At 42.1% G+C, this 21,610-nt stretch overlaps 1 protein-coding gene across 1 annotated transcript; it reads right to left on the bottom strand.

Annotated features, from left to right (window-relative positions):
• Positions 1–11,552: 11,552 nt before the first annotated feature.
• SSTR1 (somatostatin receptor 1) lies at positions 11,553–15,501 on the bottom strand. The gene has a single exon (XM_037165748.2). It carries the CDS (start codon positions 15,159–15,161, stop codon positions 13,989–13,991), a length of 1,173 nt encoding a protein of 390 aa, XP_037021643.2. The 5' UTR covers positions 15,162–15,501; the 3' UTR covers positions 11,553–13,988.
• Positions 15,502–21,610: the final 6,109 nt, after the last annotated feature.

Here is a 21,610-nt window from a genome sequence, read left to right as displayed (position 1 = left end):
ATGTGACTTTTGTAAGAAAAATGTTCCCAGTACTAAAAAAAATGTATTATGTATTACTAAAATGAGAAATAATTAAGTAAAATTGAATTCTTAAACATTCATTTTTCTTCTTTAATACTTTTGACAAAAAAAAGGAAAGAAAAACATTTCTATTCCTAGAGAGTTCTTTGCAAAATGTCTTATATTTCACATTAGTGGTCAATGTTTATTTTCCTAGTTTTATGCAGCTTGGGGGAAAGAAATGAAACACTACATTTATTTGAGTTATTTTTGAATATTGAACCATGATACTTTTATACCTAGGCTAAATATTGTTTTGTATATTAAATGTAGACCCTACATTCTCTCTTTATATTCATATCTGTCATTTGATTTTTTTCCAAGTCATTAGTCCTCCATTTCACTCTTTTATCATGGCTTTAAATATCCAGTACGACCTGATGCTCTCTCATCTGAACACTAATAAACCACTCCTCTGAAGCTGCTTCACTACAGCCACACAGCTGGAAGGTCCTAATGAAATGATGGGGATAACAGTCATGGTCATCATCACCTTACTAATCTCCTTGTCACAGCCACAGCTTCCTTAGACCCCAAGCACATTCTCCATTCCTTATAATGGTTAATGAACTCATATAGCCAAGAAAGAAAGTCTCCTATTGCTCAAGGATCTCAGAACATTTTATAAATTTGACTTTTATATTGCATATGAGAATCACATGGCATAACTAGAAAAAGATGCAGAAGAGGTTAAGGTTGAATATGTTATACAGATTTTATTTTTATAATTTATATAAACATATTTCATTTATTTTTTAAAATGTTTTAACTGAATTTACTGGGTTTACACTGGTTAATGAAATTATATAGATTTCAAGCCCAGTCCTTCTCCATCACCATTTATCCTCTTTACCCTCTTCAACCTACCCCCACCCCCTTTCCCTCACCAGACTGATCTTTGTTTGTGTCTGCGAGGGTTTTTTGGTTAATCCCTTCACCTTTTTTCACCTAGCCTCACCCCCCCCAGAACCCCTCCCCTCTGACAACTGTCTAACTATCCTCTGTTTATGAGTCTCTTTCTATGTTGTTTGTTTATTTTGTTCATTAGATTTGACATGTAAGTGAAATCATATGGTATTTGTCTTTGACTGGCTTATTTCACTTAGCATAATATTCTCTAGGTCCATTCATGCTCTTGCAAAATGTAATATTTCCTTCTTTTTTATGGCTGAGTAGTATCCATTGTACAAACATACCGCAACTTTTTTATCCACTCATCTACTGACAGGCACTTGGGCTGCTTCCAAATCTTAGCTATTGTAAATAGTGCTGCAATGAACATAGGGGTTCACATATCATGTAACTTAAATAACTGATGGAACATAAACCTAGACCCAAGGGAGTATTGAAGATTATGGAAAGAAAAGCTAAAGAAACTTAAGCATTTACAAAGTCTGGTTCCTCTAAGGAGAAGTTTCTGCAGGAAGAATACCGAAGAGAGAAAATGGAAGAATAGATATTTTCCATCACCCTTAAAAATGACACCAGCAACAATGGTCTTATACTTGGGAGATTTACAGAAGTCTTCTGAAGAGCCATTGGGATTCCAGGCACTCTTGAGGGTGTGATGCAATTTGAAGGGTCAAAGAAGGTCCCATGCTGCAAAAAATAAAAATAAAAAATAGCTCCACAACTAATAGACTAATCACAACATCCAAATCCCCTATGCTAGAAATGCAGTACTTTTCTTTGTGAAGGTTTTTAAATGTATACTTGACATTTCCCAAATACCAGTTAGTGCAATCACCTGCATCAGAATCCTGTGGAAACCCTGTACGTGATGTCGAGGTCTTATTTTCAAGGGTTTCTTAAGCTGGGCACCAACAACCTGTTTTTAAAAGACTTAGTGTGTCTGATGTGCTGCCATGTTAGGGAACCATGTTATCTACCATTAAAAAACCAACACACCAAAGCGTAAGTAATTCATAACTCAAGTCATTAATAACTAGTACTGTGGAAAAATTAATTAACATGAGGGAGTAAGGTACTCACACAGAGAAGACTCCAAAAGACCACAACAGGGAAAGAGAAACACAAGAGGTAGGCAATTGTCCCAGTCCCCAAATCAAGGCTTTGCCTTGTGTTAATAAATTCATCAATTTAATGTGATGATAGTTTGATGAGTGCTTTGGAAACTTACCATGTGCCAAGGGTTGTTCTAAGTACTTTACAGGAGTCCTCAGCTTCTGGGCCACAGACCAGGACTAGTCTGGGCCTGTTAGGAACCAGGCTTCACAACGAGAGGTGAGTTTGCATGTAATGTGCTTGAATCATCCTGAAACCATCCCCCTGAACCCTGTCCGTGGAAAAATTGTCTTCCTCGAAACTGGTCCCTGATGCCGAAAAGGTTGGGAACCGCTGCTTACAATATTAACTTATTTGATTTTCCTAACAACTCTATGATGCAGGTACTATGATTTCCCCCATTATACAGATGAAGAAAGTGAAACTAAGGTGAAGCCACGAAGTCACTTATTTGAGGTCACATAAGCTATTAAGTAGCTGAGCTCCACATTTCCTGATCCCGGCTGCTGTGTACTGCTGCCTTTCAGCCGTGTTAGATGGCAGGCTAGGCACTGAGACATCAAAGACAAATGGCCCTCATGGAATTTACAGACCCGTGGTGAACTACTTGGGAGACCAGGTTCCTGCTATCAGTGCTTTAGGAAGAGAGAGGAAGATCAGGGTCTTGCCCAGGGAAGTCCTGGTTGACTTCCAGCTTCCTCATAGCTGCTCATCATTTTTGCACAAAACAATCACTTCGCTTTCCAGATGCTTCCCCTTGACCTCCCCTGTGCTTTTTTTTCCCAGAAAAAATTACATACATGTTCAATTTAGAGTGGAATCAGTTTTATTTCATTTTGAAGTAGAATATAAGTGAATGTTGGTTTTAATGATTCTGGAGATTCTCACTTTGGAGAAGCTAGTGTCATAGGAAAAGAATTAACCCTCAGAGGAATCAATGTAGTTGCTATTTTATTCTTACAGATCCATCCTTGGCTTGCAAATGGGAAGAGAGATGCAGCTGCAGGTGAGACAGCACTCTTTTGAGAGGAATATTTGTCAGGTCCCAGCTTTAAAGTGTCCACAGCTGTTTAAAATTGTGCTTTGTGTACTTACCTCTTTGTTTTGCATTCTACTCCAGCTCATGGATTCAATGAGAAAATTTACAAGAAGAATTTATGAGGAAACGATGGTTTCACAGTTTTATAGTATCTGTTTTCAATACTTGGAAAGAGTGATTTTTTCCCCTGAGTTTCTCACATTTCCTTAACTAGATTCCATTCACTTGAATAATTCAGTGAGTTCTATTTAATCGGGATCCTGATAAATGGCATGACCTCTTAATTGGGAAGTTAGGTAAAATGATTTGGTTTAATGTTTTCCAATTACTTTACACTATTATTATTCTAGCAGAATAATTTACTAGTTTAAATAAAGGAGGAAAAAATCCTAACTAGTTACTAATGTCCTAAAACTCATAGGACCACTGCATTAATGCTGTTCATCTAGAATTTAACCTTTTAAACTCTGGAGTTTTGTTCTGTTCTATAGCCATCAAGGGTTGTAGTAACATAATTATTTTAACTATTTAATTCCTAATAATTGGAACATATTTACTGTATCTTCATAAGTGAAAAGGAAGCTTTCTGGTTTTTAGTGTTCTTGAGTTATTGATGTGTCTGTGTTAGTTACATAAATGAAAAGGATTATTAAAGTGTGTAAAAATGACCAAAGTACTTGTGTGTTACTTTGCTAACATTATGGGGCTGGAATTGTTTTTAGTCTCATTTTTCAGTTAAGAAGTGTGAGGCATGAATGGGTAAATAAACCTCCATGAAAAGCTGTGTCAGTGAAAAGCAATGACCCAGCCAGTGATTTTCAAAGCCAGGATTCAAAACCATGTATTCTGGTTTCTGATCCCACCCACCTGCTTAAATCACGTGGTCTCCCACTTTACAAGAAGAGGCAAATATGGCGTGGCCTTAGATGTATTAAATGGAGTTCTCGACATAGACATATTTGACTTAGAGGCGAAACTGATGTTTCTCATAGGCAATCTGATTGTCTCTGTGGGAAGTATTGTAGCTTTTAAAGTATTTACTAATAACTTATTTTATCTTCCTCCTTTAGGTCCAGACCACAAGTAGAGTGATACATTTTGACATTTCGCTTTTGGTCACTGATTTGTAAATATTAAGGCAATAATCAAATTTTTCCCATTTCTTTGTCATTTATGGGACAGAGTCTGTATGTCATTTAAAAGAACTTTAAGTGATACGATAGAAGGATCATAGGTCTTGGATTCCTTAGGTCTGATTTTTGATTCTGGTTCTGCCAACTACCAGCTTTAACATGATGAACGAGTTTTCAATCTTTCCCTGCTTGCAGCAGAAGGAAAGATTTCTAGTTCATAGAAATCTTGGGGAAGATTCCTTGAAATGAAATATGCATGCACCTAGAAATGTGTCACTTAGGAAGTAGGTATTGAATAAATGTTACTTCTGTTGCCTTGCCTTCCTGCCTGCTGCTGTTTTAAACTCTGGTTACTGGCAGTTTTATCCAGATGCTGCCAAATCCGAGGGGAACTGAAACTGTCTATCTAATTTCTAGATTCCAAATTTGTGGCACAAATATATCTGTAAGACACAGTAAAACAGGAAAAATCCTACTTGAATACTAATTTACTCAATTCAGACGCATCTCTGGCTGTGGTGGGCTATCTCATTTCTATTACTTAAAACCATATTTCAAGCAAACTTTGCCCCAATTGCTGATGACAAAATGTAACTTCAGAGCTGACCCAACCAAATCTTCATGGATCATATCATGCTTTCGCGTGTGTTTGTAATCTTAGGGTCATCATAAACATGCTCAACTATATGCTGTATATAACATGAAAATGATTTTTTGCCTTATTTAAAAAATATATTTAAACAATGTCATTAATCTCATATGAATTTAATAAATTGTTACTAATCTGGATTGATATCTAATTATTCTCATTTAAAGATGTAAAATCTGATGAAGAATGATTAATTTTCTTGAAGTCATATGAAATCTTTCAGTAATACTTGTGAATTTGAATTTCTAAATAAATATCACTAGCATTTTTATCATAGAAAAAATGTTTTGCTAAACTTCCACTCATGCTTACATTTTTCAAAATGAAGAAAAGTTTGATAAAGTTAATTTCACACCATTTGCTTAATTATGTAATTAGATCAAGTAGTAGCAATTTAAAACCTGAATCACTTTAATTCTCTACTTTCTCTTGAAGATACACCAATAGTGATTAATAATAATAGAATCTTCCACTGATTGTATGCCTTTTGAAGAAGACATACTATATATATATATTATGTATATTATTATATACCATATATACACATATACATATATAAGAAAATACATATACTATATGTAAACATATACTTACTACATATACTATATATTATAGATGCATATATTATAAATATACTATAGGTTATATCCATTTAAAGTATGTATATATGTACACATGTATGTAATATGTATATATAGCTGACTCCTAGATATGTGCTAGGCCACAGAAGTTTCTTATTTAATTTTATTTCTACCAGAAAACATGTGATTTCATTACTGTCTACTTTGGATACCACACTTTTCTTCTTGGGAAAAGATAAATGCATAAGTACATACTATCTATACACATATACTATATATAAGACATATAATATATATTATAGATATATACTATACATAGACAATATATACATAGAAAATATGGTATATATATTTAACATGTGTATATATATATATATATATATATACACACACACACACTATAAATCTGATTCCTGAATACATGCTAGGCCACAGATGGTCCTTATTTAATTATGTTTCCGCCAGAAAACATATAATTTCTTTATTACATACTTTGGGTAATTGTATCTCACTTTCCTTCTTGGGATCCATTCTGCTGCCCCTTCTACTGGATGCAGTTGAGACTCCCGGCTAGGAGGGTAGAGTATACAACCCAGGCTCAGGCAACCGCATCCCTGGCCTTGTTAATGGGTTCACTAGTGGATACCATGAAGGCCTGAAATTTAATATTTACTCTATTTAGGGCTAGTAAGCTAGTCTGTTGCTGTTTTGTAGATGCTAGCGGAAGACACAAGATTTCTGGGTCAGAGACAAGGGACTTTATTACTCATAGTACATGGTACAACTAGTAAACAACATGAGTTCCATAAGTTCCCTTTGCTCCTGATTCTCATGGGGGTAATTAAGTATGAGCCCTGCTGAATGCTGTCAGCAGTGAGCTTGTGATACAGCTGAGGGATATTGATCTTAAGGAAACCATCACTTTATATCAAGCTGTAATCAAGCTTTCTCTTTGTCCTTGAAGGAGATATAACCTGATCACTTGGGACTGCTTGCTGGAAACACAACCTTGAGAAGTAATCCAGGTAGAGGGTGGTCAGGGCCTCAGATTCTTGGCATATCCTAGAAAGACATATGAGCGGTGACCCGTGGAGGGTTCCTCCCAACAGAGAAGCCATCTTAAACAGTCCAATTACAGACAATTATTTTCACTCTTATTCTTGAAATTTGAACCTAGAACAATGTCATGATGTAGTTTCTGCTGCTGCATGATAATTACAAAGGACTGGCCAATCTGGGAATGGAGCCAACAAGGCAAAAGTCAGAAAAGTTGGCTGAAAAAAAGGTTATACTGAGTTACAGGTTAAATATACCCTGAAGACAGATCTTCCTCAAGAATTTGCAGTTACGTGAGTTAATGAGGTTTTCATTCATTTGCTAAAGGAGTTCTGACCGATTTGGTATTTGACATGCATTGGCTCATCACAATAGCCGGACTAAGGAGCTGTTATTGTTCTGATCAGATAGAAGATCAAAACGTCCATCAGGGAGATTAACTTGCTCAGTATCACACAATAAATAAGGCAGAACCACATCTGCTGATGATATACTCCATGCTCTTAACACTTGTATCATTAGTTCTCAAATTTTAGTGTACTTTATAAATTTCGAGACTCACTCCAGACCTAATGAATGAAAATCTCTATGCAAGAATATAAAGAACATACATTTCTATAAATTCTTGGGTGATTCTGGAGCACTTGTTAAGGAACATTTGCCTGAGAAAAGGATGTGATTTCAAGAATACTGATGCCCAATGTTCGATACTATGTCTTTATTTAAAAGCCTTGCTCCCGGAAGATAGCATCTGAAGCCCTGCCAGCGCTGTAAACTACAAACCGAAGGAGATCTTGTTCCCAGAAGACATGTATTGGGAGAAGCTGGAAAAATCAGAAAACAAAAGCTCTGAGCTGGGGGCAGAAGGGTCAGGAAATGGGAACTTAAAAGGGAAAGGAGGGGAAGACAGATTCTTGAAGTTCTATTTCACCGATTATTACCTAAGAAGTTCCTTTTGTTTAATTAAGGGGGATGTGTATGTAACTTCAGATCCCAGATAGCAGGAAAACTTGAGAATTCTTTTAAAAAGCACACAAGTATCTATTTGATTCACTGTTTACAGTGGCTCATTGGACAGGAAGGAGAATGTTTAATTTAATTACTGACTTTGAGTAGGCATTTGCCACTGATAATAATATTAGCTAGATTAATAAGTTGTTCAGGGGTTATAGAGACAGAAAGAACACAGTGAGAGCTATTGTTCATCAATATTTGCACAGCCTTTCTCAGAAGAGTCATGTAAGTCACATGTGTTGTTGTAAAATATGTTTGGCTTGCCTATCCTATCTTGGAGTTTTCCCCTCTCTCTTTAAATTTGAATGGGTTATTACTTGTCTTTTGATGTAAGCATTATCATTATGAAAGTCAGAGCTATTTCTGTACATAATATTCTCCAGTGTCTCTATGTGTCCTTCCCCAAGTGAACTCTGATACACAGTAAGTCTTTCTTAAATTTTTTGATGGAATAAATATTTTATTAAGCATATATTGCATTAAAAGCATGGTTCCAAGAGTTCCAAATACTTCATTTAATCTTCACAAAAACCCTATGGGGTCACTGAAGTAGTATCTGTTAAAGCCAGGATTTAAAGCCTAAGCAAGTAAAACTTCAAAGTCCATGCTCTCTGAGTTACTGCTTTAACAGCAGGTGTTAGTCTTGGAAATAGAATTACTCTAGCATAGTAAACAAAGAAATAACTCAACCATTGGTCCTCGGAAATACCAATGCTTGGAAGAAAAGTGGGAGGAAAAAAGTTTTCAGAAGAGACTGAGAGAAAGCTTTCAGAAGGAACATAAAAGAAGAAGAAAAACTGGATGTGAGTGTTGACTTTAAAACCATGGGAGGATGAAAAATGGGGGAGGTGGAGGAGTGGAAGTCTTCATCTGTGACTGGTCTGGATGGGTGGACAATGAGGAAAGGCATCAACTTGAACTCCACTGCAGAGATAAGATGTTAGTTGATAGCATTCTCCACTTCTTATTTCATTTTATCCTTCTTGTCTGCTGAAAATGAAAGACTGGAGTCAATCTGGTTTAAAGAGATATTTATTTATAGAGTTCTGAACTCATTATTATTTCAGAGAATTGGGGATCATGCTTATAGTTCCATTCTTAAATGAGTGTATTACTTCCAGCTTTTGGCTAATGAGATTTAACAGATCTTTTGACAACAATTAAGTTTATCATCAAAGTGAACATTTTACCAAAGGACAATAGTAAATAATCACAACATTATCTCTGCACCGGCCTTCCTCAGTCTAAGGGAATCATGTAACAATGTTGAACCTATCTGTCTTCTTTTAAAGAACAGCGAGCTTCAACAAACTGAAATGTGTTGAATGAAAAGCAAGATAACCAACTGAATAGGTAGAGGAGGCTTTCATTGGCTGAAAGGTGTATGGTGCAACAAGGGAGCAACACAAAGCTTGCAATGCTTTATTTTTTAAAGCATACATCACTGTAACAATTGTGTAAACATCCGTCAATTATTTTAGTTGAGTGCCTAACCTCTCTGATGTGGTACATTGGAATAAATGAGGTAATGACCAAGATTTGCAAAATACAAGCATATCATCATCATGTTTTTAGAAGACTGACATAAATATGACATCTGTTATTTAAAATAAATTGGAAATATATGACCATTTTAAAAAATATATCTTCCATAACATTCTCCAAGAGAAATCCTTATCTTTTTTCTCAGGCCAAAACTATACATTCGACATTCTGTACAATGGTCAGGGTAAATTGGATGAGGCGTTAAAAGTTTTCAAACATGCCCTTGAAGGCAGAGGGTGGCTGGTTCAATTCCTGGTCAGGGCACACATGCCTGGGTTTGTGGGTTGGGTCCCCAGTAGGGGCCCATGTGAGAGGCAATGATTCTTTCTATCCCTCACACATTGATGTCTCTCTCCCTCTCTTTCTCCCTCCCTTCTCCTCTCTCTAAACATAAATAAATAAAATCTTTCAAAAAATGCTTTCAACATAATCCTTTTGGGGGTATTGTGAGAGAAGATAGCCTATGAAATTCTACCCTGTTAGAACAGAGGTCAACAGTAAGAGGGATAATAGTTAATAGACATTAAACTGATACAGTTTAACTTAATCCATAGATGATGTTTCACTGCAATCTTTCTCCCTGAGGTAAGGTCCATCACCTTAGGATAGGTGCAAGCTTGTCTTCAAGTGTTAAGTAACACATAAAGGATTGGAAATCAGGTAAGGCAGTGGAGATGGGTTTGCACGAAAATTTGCTATATCGTTTCTCCCGACTTCAGCACATCAAAGGCTAAAACTATATTTCTCCTACAGTGCAAAGGAAATGTGGGTCGTGTGGAATGTTTTTAATAAGCTAAGTTGACAAAGGTAAGGAGAGACGCCAAAGAACTATGCCAGAGTTCCAGTCTAGTCACTGGGCCAACAGGCTCACCACGAGGCTACCTGCGGCAGGGTGAGCTCACTCCTTGGCAGAGGCTGGGGTAGACCACCAGCCTGCATGGGGGAGGTGGAAGACTCTGAGAGGGCTACAGCCCAGGGGAGCTGAGGGACAGCCTTCACCACACTGAAAGATCAAATCATAGGCTTCAGAAACTGCACATTTCAACAAACTGCAGCCAGGAATCATCCAGGTGTACAAATGACCTTGTTCCCAGAGAGCGAAGGGCAGAGAGGGCCCCTTTCCCGAGGACCCCATCCCTCTCTGCACTAGGATGCATAAAGCCTCTACCCCTTCACTCTAAAGCCACTTGAGGGATGAGAGAGGAGGAGGAGGGCAACCAGGAGACTGTCTAAATTATTCAAGGAAATTTTTGAAAATTTCTGAAAATGTTTATTTAAATTATCAGCTCAATTGAATGTTTAAATATTTATTTTTTCCTCCCAGCTAGCTAGTTGAAAGGGGCTTGGAATAATGTTCAGATTAGTTAAAACCAAAATAACAAAATGTTTTCTTTGCACATCTAAGTTATGAGTTCAATTTGCCACCTTGCTATATAGCTTTTTAAAAGAATAAGAAAAGACAAAAGTCCAGCTACCTTTAGTCATATGGAGATAATATATAGAACTATAGAGTCTAGAATTACAGGACATTTGAAAGTATTTGAAGCACACTCCCCCCCCCACTCCACCCCCCACACACCCCCACCTCTAGTTCTGGGATTACTGATATAGGCTGCCTGGCAAGACATTCCTTTCCACTCACTTTGTTATGAAAATGAAACTGCCATAAGAAGTCTTTTAAGTCCGTCTTCTTAAAAATTTTTCTAGGGATGAAAATGATCATCCTGGAACACAGCGTAACATATATGTTCTTCTCTTATGTTGAAATCTCTCTCTCTCTCCTCTTCCATTGTCTTGCCCTGGCATGTAAATCAGCAATTACTTAGTGCCCACAACAAAGTCTCGGGTCATAAATGAGGGCAGACAGCACTTTAATCTGTGAGAGATTGAGATATCATCTAGTCAGTTTGGTGAAAGCAAGAACTCTAGAGAGTGCAACCCAATACACTGCTTCCTATTCGTAATCATTCAAAGTTTGGTTTTTCCTCTCCCTCTCTAAACTAAATGATGTTTCTTTAAAAAAAATTTAAGGCCCTGGCTGGTGTAGCTCAGTGGATTTAGTGTGGGCCTGCCAACCAAAGGATCCCAGTTTGATTCCCAGACAGGGCACGTGCCTGGGCTGCAGGCCAGTTCTCAGCAGAGGACACAGGAGAGGCAACCATACATTAATATTTCTCTCCCTCTCTCCTTCCTTTCCCCTCTAAAGATAAATAAATAAAATCTTTTTAAAAATTCAAGGCATAACCTCAGTCTTGGTGAAAATTTCCAAAGGTAATCCGAAATCTTTCTTAAAATCTAAGTGAAACATTAAGCAACCAAGCCAGTGTGTGTGTGCACATGTTTTGTTTTGTAATCTGTTGAAACAGTATAATTCAAATGTGAAGGTCAGACAACTTGAAACAACATAATGCATTGTTTATTTAATCAATATTACAATGGCAACAGGTTAAGAGCACTAGATTTGTATTCTCTTAAAAGGTTAATGGTCAAGATTTTGATTTGTAAATTTCACTGTTCTTAACCATTAAAAAATCTATTTTCCAAAGGAGTAATAATATATATTATCATCAAGGGACAGAACTAAACTTTCTGAATCAGGGTCAAAAGCAAGTTTGTTCATTAGTTTAAACTAAACATTAGGGACATTTTAACTCTCAGTTACTATTTTCAGAAAAGCATAACGATCTTAAAGCAAGTAAATATACAGAAACATCTTTTTCCATAGTGATTTCAACCATTGCGTACATGTCAATGAGAACCTGAGAGCTCCCTAGCAATAGTTGTAACACACTCTGGCTTACTTAAGCAATCAACCAACAAACACGTATTCGGTGCTTACTATGTACAAGCCAACACAGTCAAGCAATACAGGAAATACAAAGAAGTAAAATCATTGGTCCTTGCCCTACTCAGGCTTCCAGTGTAGTTGGTAAGATTAAACACAGACACCAATTACTTTCAATGTCCTTAAAAGAATGATGATGTGAACAGGACTGTATGTTAAAGAAGAAAACGAGAAGAAGTTTTCTTCTTTAGAAACCTATGCTGAAACTAGAAGAAGCAAGGACATAACCGGGAACATCCTCAACACGGATTACAGTCTGGTCTGCATCAGACTTGTCAGGTCCAAGTGTGAGTGCTGCTTGAATCCCCTTACCTGAAAGTCTTGCAGCCAGCCTCACACCTGTCACTATATTTTGGAACTGTTTCATGGACGTGTGACAATGGAGCAAGATGAACAGACATATATAAACATAAAATATGTCATATATATTATATATATTCAAATCATATGTAGGGTGACATTGAAAGCAAGAAGTACAGGAATTTCCACTCTGCATGAGAGGAGGCTAACACATACAATTATTATTTATTCTAAGACAAACCAGAAACTGATAAGAAAGTATGACAAAAATCTCCAAACTTCACTGGATACAAGCGAAAATAAAAAGGCTAGAGGAAAGGACATCTAAAGGAGATCCAACAAAGCAGAGAGGTTTCGAGGGGGCCTTGGGGAGAGAGACCCCCCAGGCCCCTCCCCCTCCTCACTCCCAGTGTCCTGAAGGAAAAAGCCCTGGCTAGGCCAGTAGAGAGAAGGAAAGCAGAGACGTTTCCAACCAGTACAAATAAATACATACATACATAAACAAACAAACAAATAAATACATAGGTTAAACAAGAAAATCCGGTATTAGGCCCCGCTCTAAAGGCGGCAACCCCCAGGGCCGGACAGGACAGGCGCACCCTCCAGCCTGCAGGTGGCGGTGACGCCGTCGGGATTGGCCGCCGCTGGTAGGCGCCACCCAGGGTCCCGGCCCTGGTGCTCGGTCTTTGAGACAAACCGGAGCAGAAAACTGAGTCTGTTGTTATGTGACTCTTAGATCTGCACCTCCAGACGCTTGGGCGAGGGAGAAAACCCAGGGTAGGTGCAGCCGCGCTCCCACGCGGCCCCCCAGCGAAATTGCGACCCGCCTCCTTTGGCCTCATGCAGGCGGCGTCCCAGAGTCTGGTCTTCGAAACCTGAAGTGCCGGCTGGGAGCCGGGCTGGAGAAGGTGGTTCCCATTACAGCTCCTCTTCCCTCTCCCAACCTCAAATCTATGGAGAGCCTCCTCGGTCCTCGTTCTCAGCTTTTTGGCTCCACACGGGGGACTGAATGAGGGCTGCGCAGTGCCTGGGGTTCGAAGCGCGGGACCGACTTCCTAAGCACCTGGCTCCGCTCTGGGTGCAGTGAGAGTGGCGGAGGGGCTCGGCGAGGGGCGCCTCTTCCCCGGAGAGCAGGAGGAAAGGCACGCTGCCCGGTTCATTCTCGGGTCCGCCTTCCCTTAAAGTAGAGTCGTGCACAGAGGAAGCCGTGTTTCGATGCTCCGCTAGAGGCACCAGGCGGAATCCGGCAAGGGAGGGGGGTGGCAGGGCGGGGCCGGGGGCCAGCTGGGACTCATCCCGAGGGAAACCCGTGGCAGTGACCGTGGCTCGGCTTAAACAAACACAGAACGGCTGGCGCGGCTGAAGATCAGCCTGAGTTAGCGACGTTCATGAGTTCATGATCTATACTTGCAGGACTTGGTGGAAAGAAATATCAAAGTTACAGAGTGGGGAGCGTCTATGGAGGGTGCAGAGTACGAGCGCAGTGTAGGAAGGAGGGAGAGTAGGAGACAGGGGACACGGGAGCCCTCGAGCCTTCCCAGTTTATGAGCGAAACGCCCAGTTCCACCTTTGTCGTGAGCATTTATTTCTTCCAGTCTCTCAAGCCCGAAGCACAGAGTCCTAGCCACATTTTGCCCCGTCCTACCCTGGTCCCTAGGATACTTTTGCCTCTCACACCTGGCCTCCCTTTCATCTCATCCTCCTCCCTCCCTTTGCGAAGGGCCCCTGAGTGGCCCCTGGCTCAGAGAGTGGTGATCCGGGACGTGCAGGTGCCATTACGGAAGACGCCCCCGGGCTCCAGGTTCTCTGGCTGAAAATCCTCCACGCTGTAGGCGCGGCTCTTCAGGGCGGTGGCATAGTAGTCGACAGGCTCCTCCGCGGCGTTGTCCATCCAGCTGAGGCACAGGATGCGCTGGAAAGAACGCTTGAAGTTGTCCGAAAGAAAGCCGTAGAGGATGGGGTTGGCGCAGCTGTTGGCGTAGCCGAGAATGACCGACAACTGGCTCACCGTGGCGTCGTCCTGTTCTGCGAATACATTTACCAGCTGCACTACGTAAAAAGGCATCCAACAGATGACAAACACCATCACCACCATCATCACCATCAGGGTGATCTTACGCTCTGAGCGCTTGCGCTGTTGCCAGCCAGCCTTGAGGGCTACCATGCGCATTTTTGCGATGATGAGCACATAGCACAGGCAGATGGCCCCGACGGGCAGCAGGAAGCCCATAAGAAATGTGTACAGCACGAAGCCCACCAGCCAGCGCTGGGCTGGCTCAGGCATAAGCATGTTGCAGGCCACCGTGCCGTCACTGTTGGCCGCTGTGCGCGAGAAGACCACGATGGGCAGAATAACCAGCAGCGATAGCACCCACACCCCCAAATTCACCACCTTGGCCACGGTGGGCCGGCGGTAGCGTGCTGCTTTGATGGGGTGCACCACGGCCACGTAGCGGTCCACGCTGAGCACAGTCAGACAGTAGATGCTGGTGAACATGTTCACTGCGTCCACACTGAGCACCAGGCGGCACAGCAGCGCGCCGAAGGGCCAGTGGCGAAGCAACGTGGAGGTGACTAAGAAGGGCACGCTAAGCATGAGCAGCTCATCGGCAATGGCCAAGTTGAGGATGTAGATGTTGGTGGCCGTTTTCATCTTGGCGTAGCGCAGGATCACATAGATGACCATGGAGTTCCCACACAGCCCCACCAGGCACACCACTGAGTAGATGAAAGAGATGAGGATGGCGCTGCCCTGGCCCTCGCTCAAAGTCCCGTTCTGGGACGCATTTCGCCCCGGCTCCTCCATGCCGTCCGTAGCGCCGACCCCGGGGCCCCTGCTGCCGCCGTCTTCGCCACAGCTGCCCGGGCTGGGGCTAGGAGAGGAGGGAGGGGAGGCGGTGCCATTGGGGAACATCTCAGCTGGTGGGGGATGATGGGGCTGCTAGAGCTTGAGCACTCTTCTCGTGCCCCCGCCGCTTGCGCCCTCACTCGGCACCCTGACCGCCTGCGTGCAGCTCACTGCCGCCGGGCGCCTGAGGGTAGCGCACAGCGGTTGCAAGGAGCACGGCTTTAACCCGTGCCAGCGGGGCGCATCGCCCCACCGCTGCCAGCGCGCAGCCGCTTGCCGCTCCTAGGCTTCTGGGCTCCTGGCCATAAGCGAGCGCGTAGAGAGGGGAGACAGGGAGACTGGTGCCTTGCACCGCACAGCCATTAACTGGCACGACTCTGGGCTGGTGAATGATTAATAAGCACCACCAGCGCGTCAGCAGCTACGAAAGGCAAAGGGGGGAGAAAGAGGGCGGAAGGCAATATAGGAGGCTTATCACCCCCTCACCCATTTTTTTCCTTCCCAGGCTTGCGCTCGGATCAACCAGAACAGTTGCTAGCAGTTGTTCCTGGGGTTCCCCTGCAGCACCCTTTTTCCCTCCCTCAGGAGGACCTGGGGAGTTTCTCCGCCGTCCTGCAGGGTGGGTGCAAACCAAAGGCGTAGACTCTGCCCCATCCCACCCGGATCCTATCCAAAGCAAAGAATGAAGCGGACCCCAGGCATAGATAGATGTCTGAAGTTCCTCTCGGGAACGCTCAGCTGCTCCCCACCCCTAGGGAACCCTAACTCCACTCTGGTCCAATCGTCTCGGGTCCAAACACCCACCTCCTGTCCCCACTTGCCCTGCTTATCAGACCTGCAGCAGAAGCTCCCAGTTCTACTTACCTAGGGCGCACCACCTCCAGACCCACGCGGAGATGGCCGGTCCAAAGTGCCTGTGCTGTCTCCTAGCGCAGTGACGTTCTTCCCGCGGTCCAACTCCTGTCTTTGGGCGGGACCCCAACACAGGCGCCCACGCAGATACTCTTGGGGTCACAGAAACTGACCCTAACCAGGGAACCTTGAGAGAAGGGACAACAGCAACCCGTGTGTGATCGAGGTTTCTGCGTTACATCACAGCAGGCAGCTTCTCGCGGGCGGGAATGTTCAGGGGCCTGAGTAAACCACAGCGAATCTTTTTATTAAAGCGCGTAGTGCCCAGAGCCCCCTCGTCTCCCAGAGGAATATCAACTGCCGAAAGGAGGGCGCGCGGCTGGGAGCGCAGAAGGGGCCTGAGGCTCCCTCCAGAACGTGCCAGGAAATCCATCTAGGTGTTCACTGGGGGAGATAACGGCTGCGCCGCTAGGAAAGGCTCCGCCTGCGTCCCTGCTGTACTTTGTACCCTAGGGAGAAGTGTAAAGATCGGGCGAGCAGGAACGACAGCTCCTCTGAGCCCACGCGGGGCCGGTCGTGCAGGTGACCAGACCTGTCTTCAACCCCAGGAATGGCCGGATGGCCTTCGAGTCTTTCCATGAAATGCTGGGATTTCAACCTTTTCCGAGACCTCTGGACGGGAGACCTGGCTCCGGTTTACGTGCCTAAACCTTTACGACGTGAAAATCAAGCAAGCCCAAAACTCACCTGCTTCATTTAGGAATATATATATAATTATCATGATTTTTAACGACTTCTGGCACTGCCCACCATCCCTAGCCTAGGCTCCCTTTGGCTTTCCAATCATTTTATTCCAAGGAAGAATCCCTCCATCCAGCTCCGCTGTTTCACGATCCCTTCAAGCCTGTGTCATAGGAAAGGTGCAGGTTCCCAGGCAGGGTGACCTGCAGCCGCCTGGCGCTGGGCCTCTTCCAAGCTCTGCTTTGTGTCCAGCTTCTTTTTCCCCCTTCATCTCCACTGGAGGCACCCACGGTACCAAGAGCCTCAGATTTCCCTTCCATTAGGAGAATTTGCACTGAGAAGAGGCAAACTTAAACAGGAACTAAACTCACATTTGTATCACAGTCTAGAATGAAAAAAAAATGGATACAGAAATTGGAAAGAAAAAGTACAATTCTTATTGCCCCCTTGCTTTATCAGGGTCAACATTTATATGTGTTTTAGTTCTCAAAACTAAGTGCTCTGACAGAGAAAAATAGCTTTTGTAGTGTGTTGGTTATAACAGTCAGATAAAATTAATAGTGACAGACTCTCATAGGAATATGTGCTATGAACACTGAATTATTAATGCAAAATGTGCTAGGAAGGAATTTGAAACTTCATAAGGCCAAATCTGTTTAAGTCATTGCTTTATCTAAACAAATTATTTTATCTAAAATGGACTGTAGAATGGTGGTTGGTTGTACATAAAAAAAAATACAGCACATATGGAGATAAAAATGAACATTTGTTGGGTTTTTAAAAATGGCTTTCGCCCCAACCCCGGAAAAGCTTTTTTATAATACTAGCCAAGCCTCATAACAGTTTAGACGCCTCTTTGGCAATCACTGACTAAAGACACCTGGCTATTCCTTAGGGGGCTGATATTTCGACAGTCACGATTTAGACACCTGGGTGTTAATCATGATTGCTTGGGGGGCGGGTGATGGGAACCAGTAAAACACAGCTCTGTTGCTCAGAACCTCATATGTTCACTTTGCAGCTCATCTTAGGAAAAGCTCTCCATTTCATGGTAGCATCATATATGAAAGGAGAAAAATTAAGACCTGACATAAACATACTCTTTTAGTTTCCGAAGTGGTTTCTATGATGAATCATTTATCCCCCCAAACAAATTGACAATGAGATGTAACTTTTTACCCACTAGGGTCACAATCATTTTTTTTTTTAAAGAAAGCAATAGCCCTGGGTGGTGTAGCTCAGTAGACTGAGTGCAGGCCTACAAATCAAAGGGTTGCCAGTTCAATTCCCAGTCAGGGCACACACCTGGGTTGCAGGCCATGTCCCCAGTAGGGGGCGCTTGAGAGGCAACCACACTATGTAGTTTCTCATTTCTTTCCCCCTCTCTAAAAATAAATAAAATCTTTTAAAAAATAACAAATGTTGTCAAGCACGTGGAGAATGGGGAACCGTTATATGTTGGTGGTTCCCCATTAGTGAGTTTTCGAAAAGTTAAAAATAGAATTGCCGTACCACCCTGCAATTCCACTTATAGGTATTAATGCCTCTCTTCCCTCTCCCCAAAATTAAAAACAGATATTTGAATTAAAACTTGTACTTAAATGTTCATAACAGCACTACTTATATTAGCCAAAAAGTCAAAGGGCCCAAATATCCATCGACTGACAAACAAACAAACAAAGTATAGTATATCCTTACAACAGATTAGTCATCCATAAAAAGGAATGACATGCCATTACATGCAACAACATAGATGACCCTTGAAAACATTTACACAGTATAAAGTGGCAGGTCACACATATTGCATGATTCCATTTATAGCGAATGTCCAGACTAAGCAAATCCCTAGAGACAGAGCAGATTAGAGGCTGGCAGGGATTGAGAAGAAGACGGAATGGGGAATGCCTGCTTAATGAAGATGCGATTTCTTTTGATGAAACTGTTCCCAACAAGACAATGGTGGTGATTACACAATATGGTGCACATACTAAAAGCCACTGAATTGTACACTTTAAAAATGGTTAAAATGATGAATTCTGTGTCATGTGAATTTTACTCCAATAAAAAAAGAGATTGAGATGGATATGAGCCATGCAGGGTTATCAAATCTTTTCAGCCATGTATTTCTTAACATTGTATCTGTGAACTAATTCATGAACAAACCAATCAAGCAAAAGGTAGCATTTCTGGGCCAAACAACATGCAATTTGCAGCTGTTTTTTAATTACATTAAGAGCAAGAGCCCAGTGAGGAATCTGCCTTCTTCTTAGACCTCCCTTGGATGTGAACGTTTTCTAACGAACGCAATTGGAACACTAGTGAGTAATGGGACTGTTGTAGTGTGGAGGGAACATGGCCTAGGAGAAGTCAGGTCTCCACATCTTCATACGAAACTTTTCAAAGAAATTTATGTATCTAAAGTATGTAAAACCTTGAAAAGATTAGCATTAACTTGTTCTTTCCATAGCAGTTACTAGTCCTCCAGTCCTCTCTTCGTTGGTCACTATCTTTCCTGGGCCTCTGTGAGAGGAGCCCTTCTGGATAGGAGATGAGAGAAGTTGGCTTCCAAGAAGGGGAGAAAGAGAAGTCCTACATCAGGAAGTTGCAGATTCTTAAGCAGACTGATTTTCTTCCCCCATCTCAATTCTCTTCTACAAGCTACACTTCCCTGTGCTGTCAGGTACCAGGTGCCCACTTTGATTACTGTATTTATCACACTGAGTTGTGATCTTTTGTGTTTATCTGTGTCCCCTTCTAAATCTGTAAGTTTGTTGATAACAGAGGCTATTTTGACATCATTATATCCCCAGCACCCAGCACAGCACGTGGAAAATTGCCCAGTAACTCTTCATTTTATGTTTCCAAGGCATTTCCATGAATAGTACCTTCTTTTTTTCTAACTCATAGCAGTAGAGTGAAAGAAATCAACTTGGGGCCTCTTGTAAGAAAAGCTTTTAATATCTGTGTAATATCATCATCTGTAATAATATGTTATGCATTTAAGTCATTCTGAATAATTTCAATTTGCATGTCCTATACCAACAATTTGCATGCTGATGACTCATTCATTGATCATTCTTGGTCTTCAACTTCTTGGCTGAGAAAGGGCCCTGGAAAATGGGTAGTACATACTTTAGTAGCTAATGATGGCTATTTAATAGTATCATGCAGTGTGAAAGCCATTATACATGGGAGATTGTGTCTTTTTAATTGCAGTTCTGAGTCTCAGTTGGTTGGTGGAATGGTAATTATCAGAAGCTCAAACTCGACATTTGTCAAAATCATGATTAATGTGATTTTTCCAGTTGGAGCCTCTGGTGATCCTCCAATGAGCTCCTCTAATCCGTGCCACTGGTAAGGGGCCGGCTGACACCAGGGATTAAAGGGAGCACTTCTGGGAGCATAGTCTACCCAGAGTGATCAGAGCTGTGTCACAAACACCTGGCAGGGCAGGTAGGCTGCAAAGGGCAAGCACCACTCAGCAGTATGGCCCACAGCACAGGTATGTGTCTCTTTAGGACCTTCTGCCATGAAGCAGTTAACATGATGACAGTCCAATAAGAAAGTTACCAGAGTGCAGAAGTGGCCATAGGGCTAAGGAACCATCCTGGATTTCATTTCCCAGGGATGCCCCATCACCTCATAGCAACCTGGTAGCCTGTGGTTGAACTCATCACCACTCTCAGGAAACTCGCCCTGGCCTGCTGATTTTCCTATCACCTCCTCTGTGAAACTGCGTGACAGAGTCTTTTTGTGCTTTAAAAGACAGTGCGACAATTCATTTTTTCCCTGTGGATTCTCTACTCCTAAATAATATTTCTAAGGATGAGAATTCAACAATACAGGAAAGTATTCATTATTATTAATGGATGGATAAAAGTAGAATAAAAACAACCCCATGTTACCTACATTATTTGAATAGTTCTTACTGGCAAAACATTTTTCTGTAACATAGTCTTGGTTAGTTAAGGATTTCAAGATCAATTTCACTAGTTCCAAACAATTTTGTCAAAAAAAAATTGAGGGCATTTTTCTTTTTAGCAGAAACTACCAAAAAATTGTTTTCAAAGTCATGAAACCATATTCTTGTTCCTTTTGATTGATGTTCAATTTTGAACATGTACAAGTCACCCCTTCTTTCAGAAAGGGCTGTTCTTTTGGAGTGGGCTGTACCTGTCGGTCAGCTTCACCAGCTAAGGAACAGCCTTAGTACACAAGGGGCTGGATGTGGGAAGCAAAGCTGGTTTTGTAGATGAAAGCTATGTGGTCATCTTTACTCTTTAAAATATAAAAGTTATATTCTTCTTATAAAAAAGACATATATAGAGTGATTTAAATCTATGAGGCCATCATAACACCGGCCATAATGCTACTGCCTCTGTGTTCCATGTTCAGTATAATGAACCAGAAGCCTTAGCACATGCTCCATCAGCCAGAACACTGCTCTACTTAGATGACGTGAAACAACTTAAATGACTGATCTTTTCTTCTTTTCCATTGTGAAGGTGGAGTTGGTCAGTAGTGAGTCTGTGTTGAATGCATCTCTGTCTTCCTCTGGAGGTAGGAAGAGAATGGGGAGCAGGGTCTGTGAGCTGTGGGCGCAGAACCACTAGGAGTGGTCCAGGAATGGAATGCTGGGACCACCCACTCCTTTCTGCTGGGGGCTGCTGCCTCGTGCTCACCAACACCAGTCCCTGCCTCTGCTCTTCTTTCTCCACACAGCCTAGGATGGTCCTTTGTCCTTGAAGAAGCAGCATCTGTGACAGCCTGACCTTTCCTTTCCTGGCAGAAGAGGGAATGAAGAAGACAGCACAGTCCAGGCAGGCCACCTGGTCTAGATTAGGAAGTCACCATCCTTGGTTGACTGCCCGGGTGAACTGAAATTTTACTGCTTATATACTGGTTTCTGATACTATATCCTG

The sequence above is a fragment of the Artibeus jamaicensis genome, unplaced genomic scaffold (assembly GCF_021234435.1).
Source record: "Artibeus jamaicensis isolate MK-2021 breed Jamaican fruit bat unplaced genomic scaffold, CSHL_Jam_final contig_760, whole genome shotgun sequence".
Taxonomy (NCBI): Eukaryota; Metazoa; Chordata; class Mammalia; order Chiroptera; family Phyllostomidae; genus Artibeus; species Artibeus jamaicensis.
This window is presented reverse-complemented; position numbering and strand designations above follow the sequence as displayed.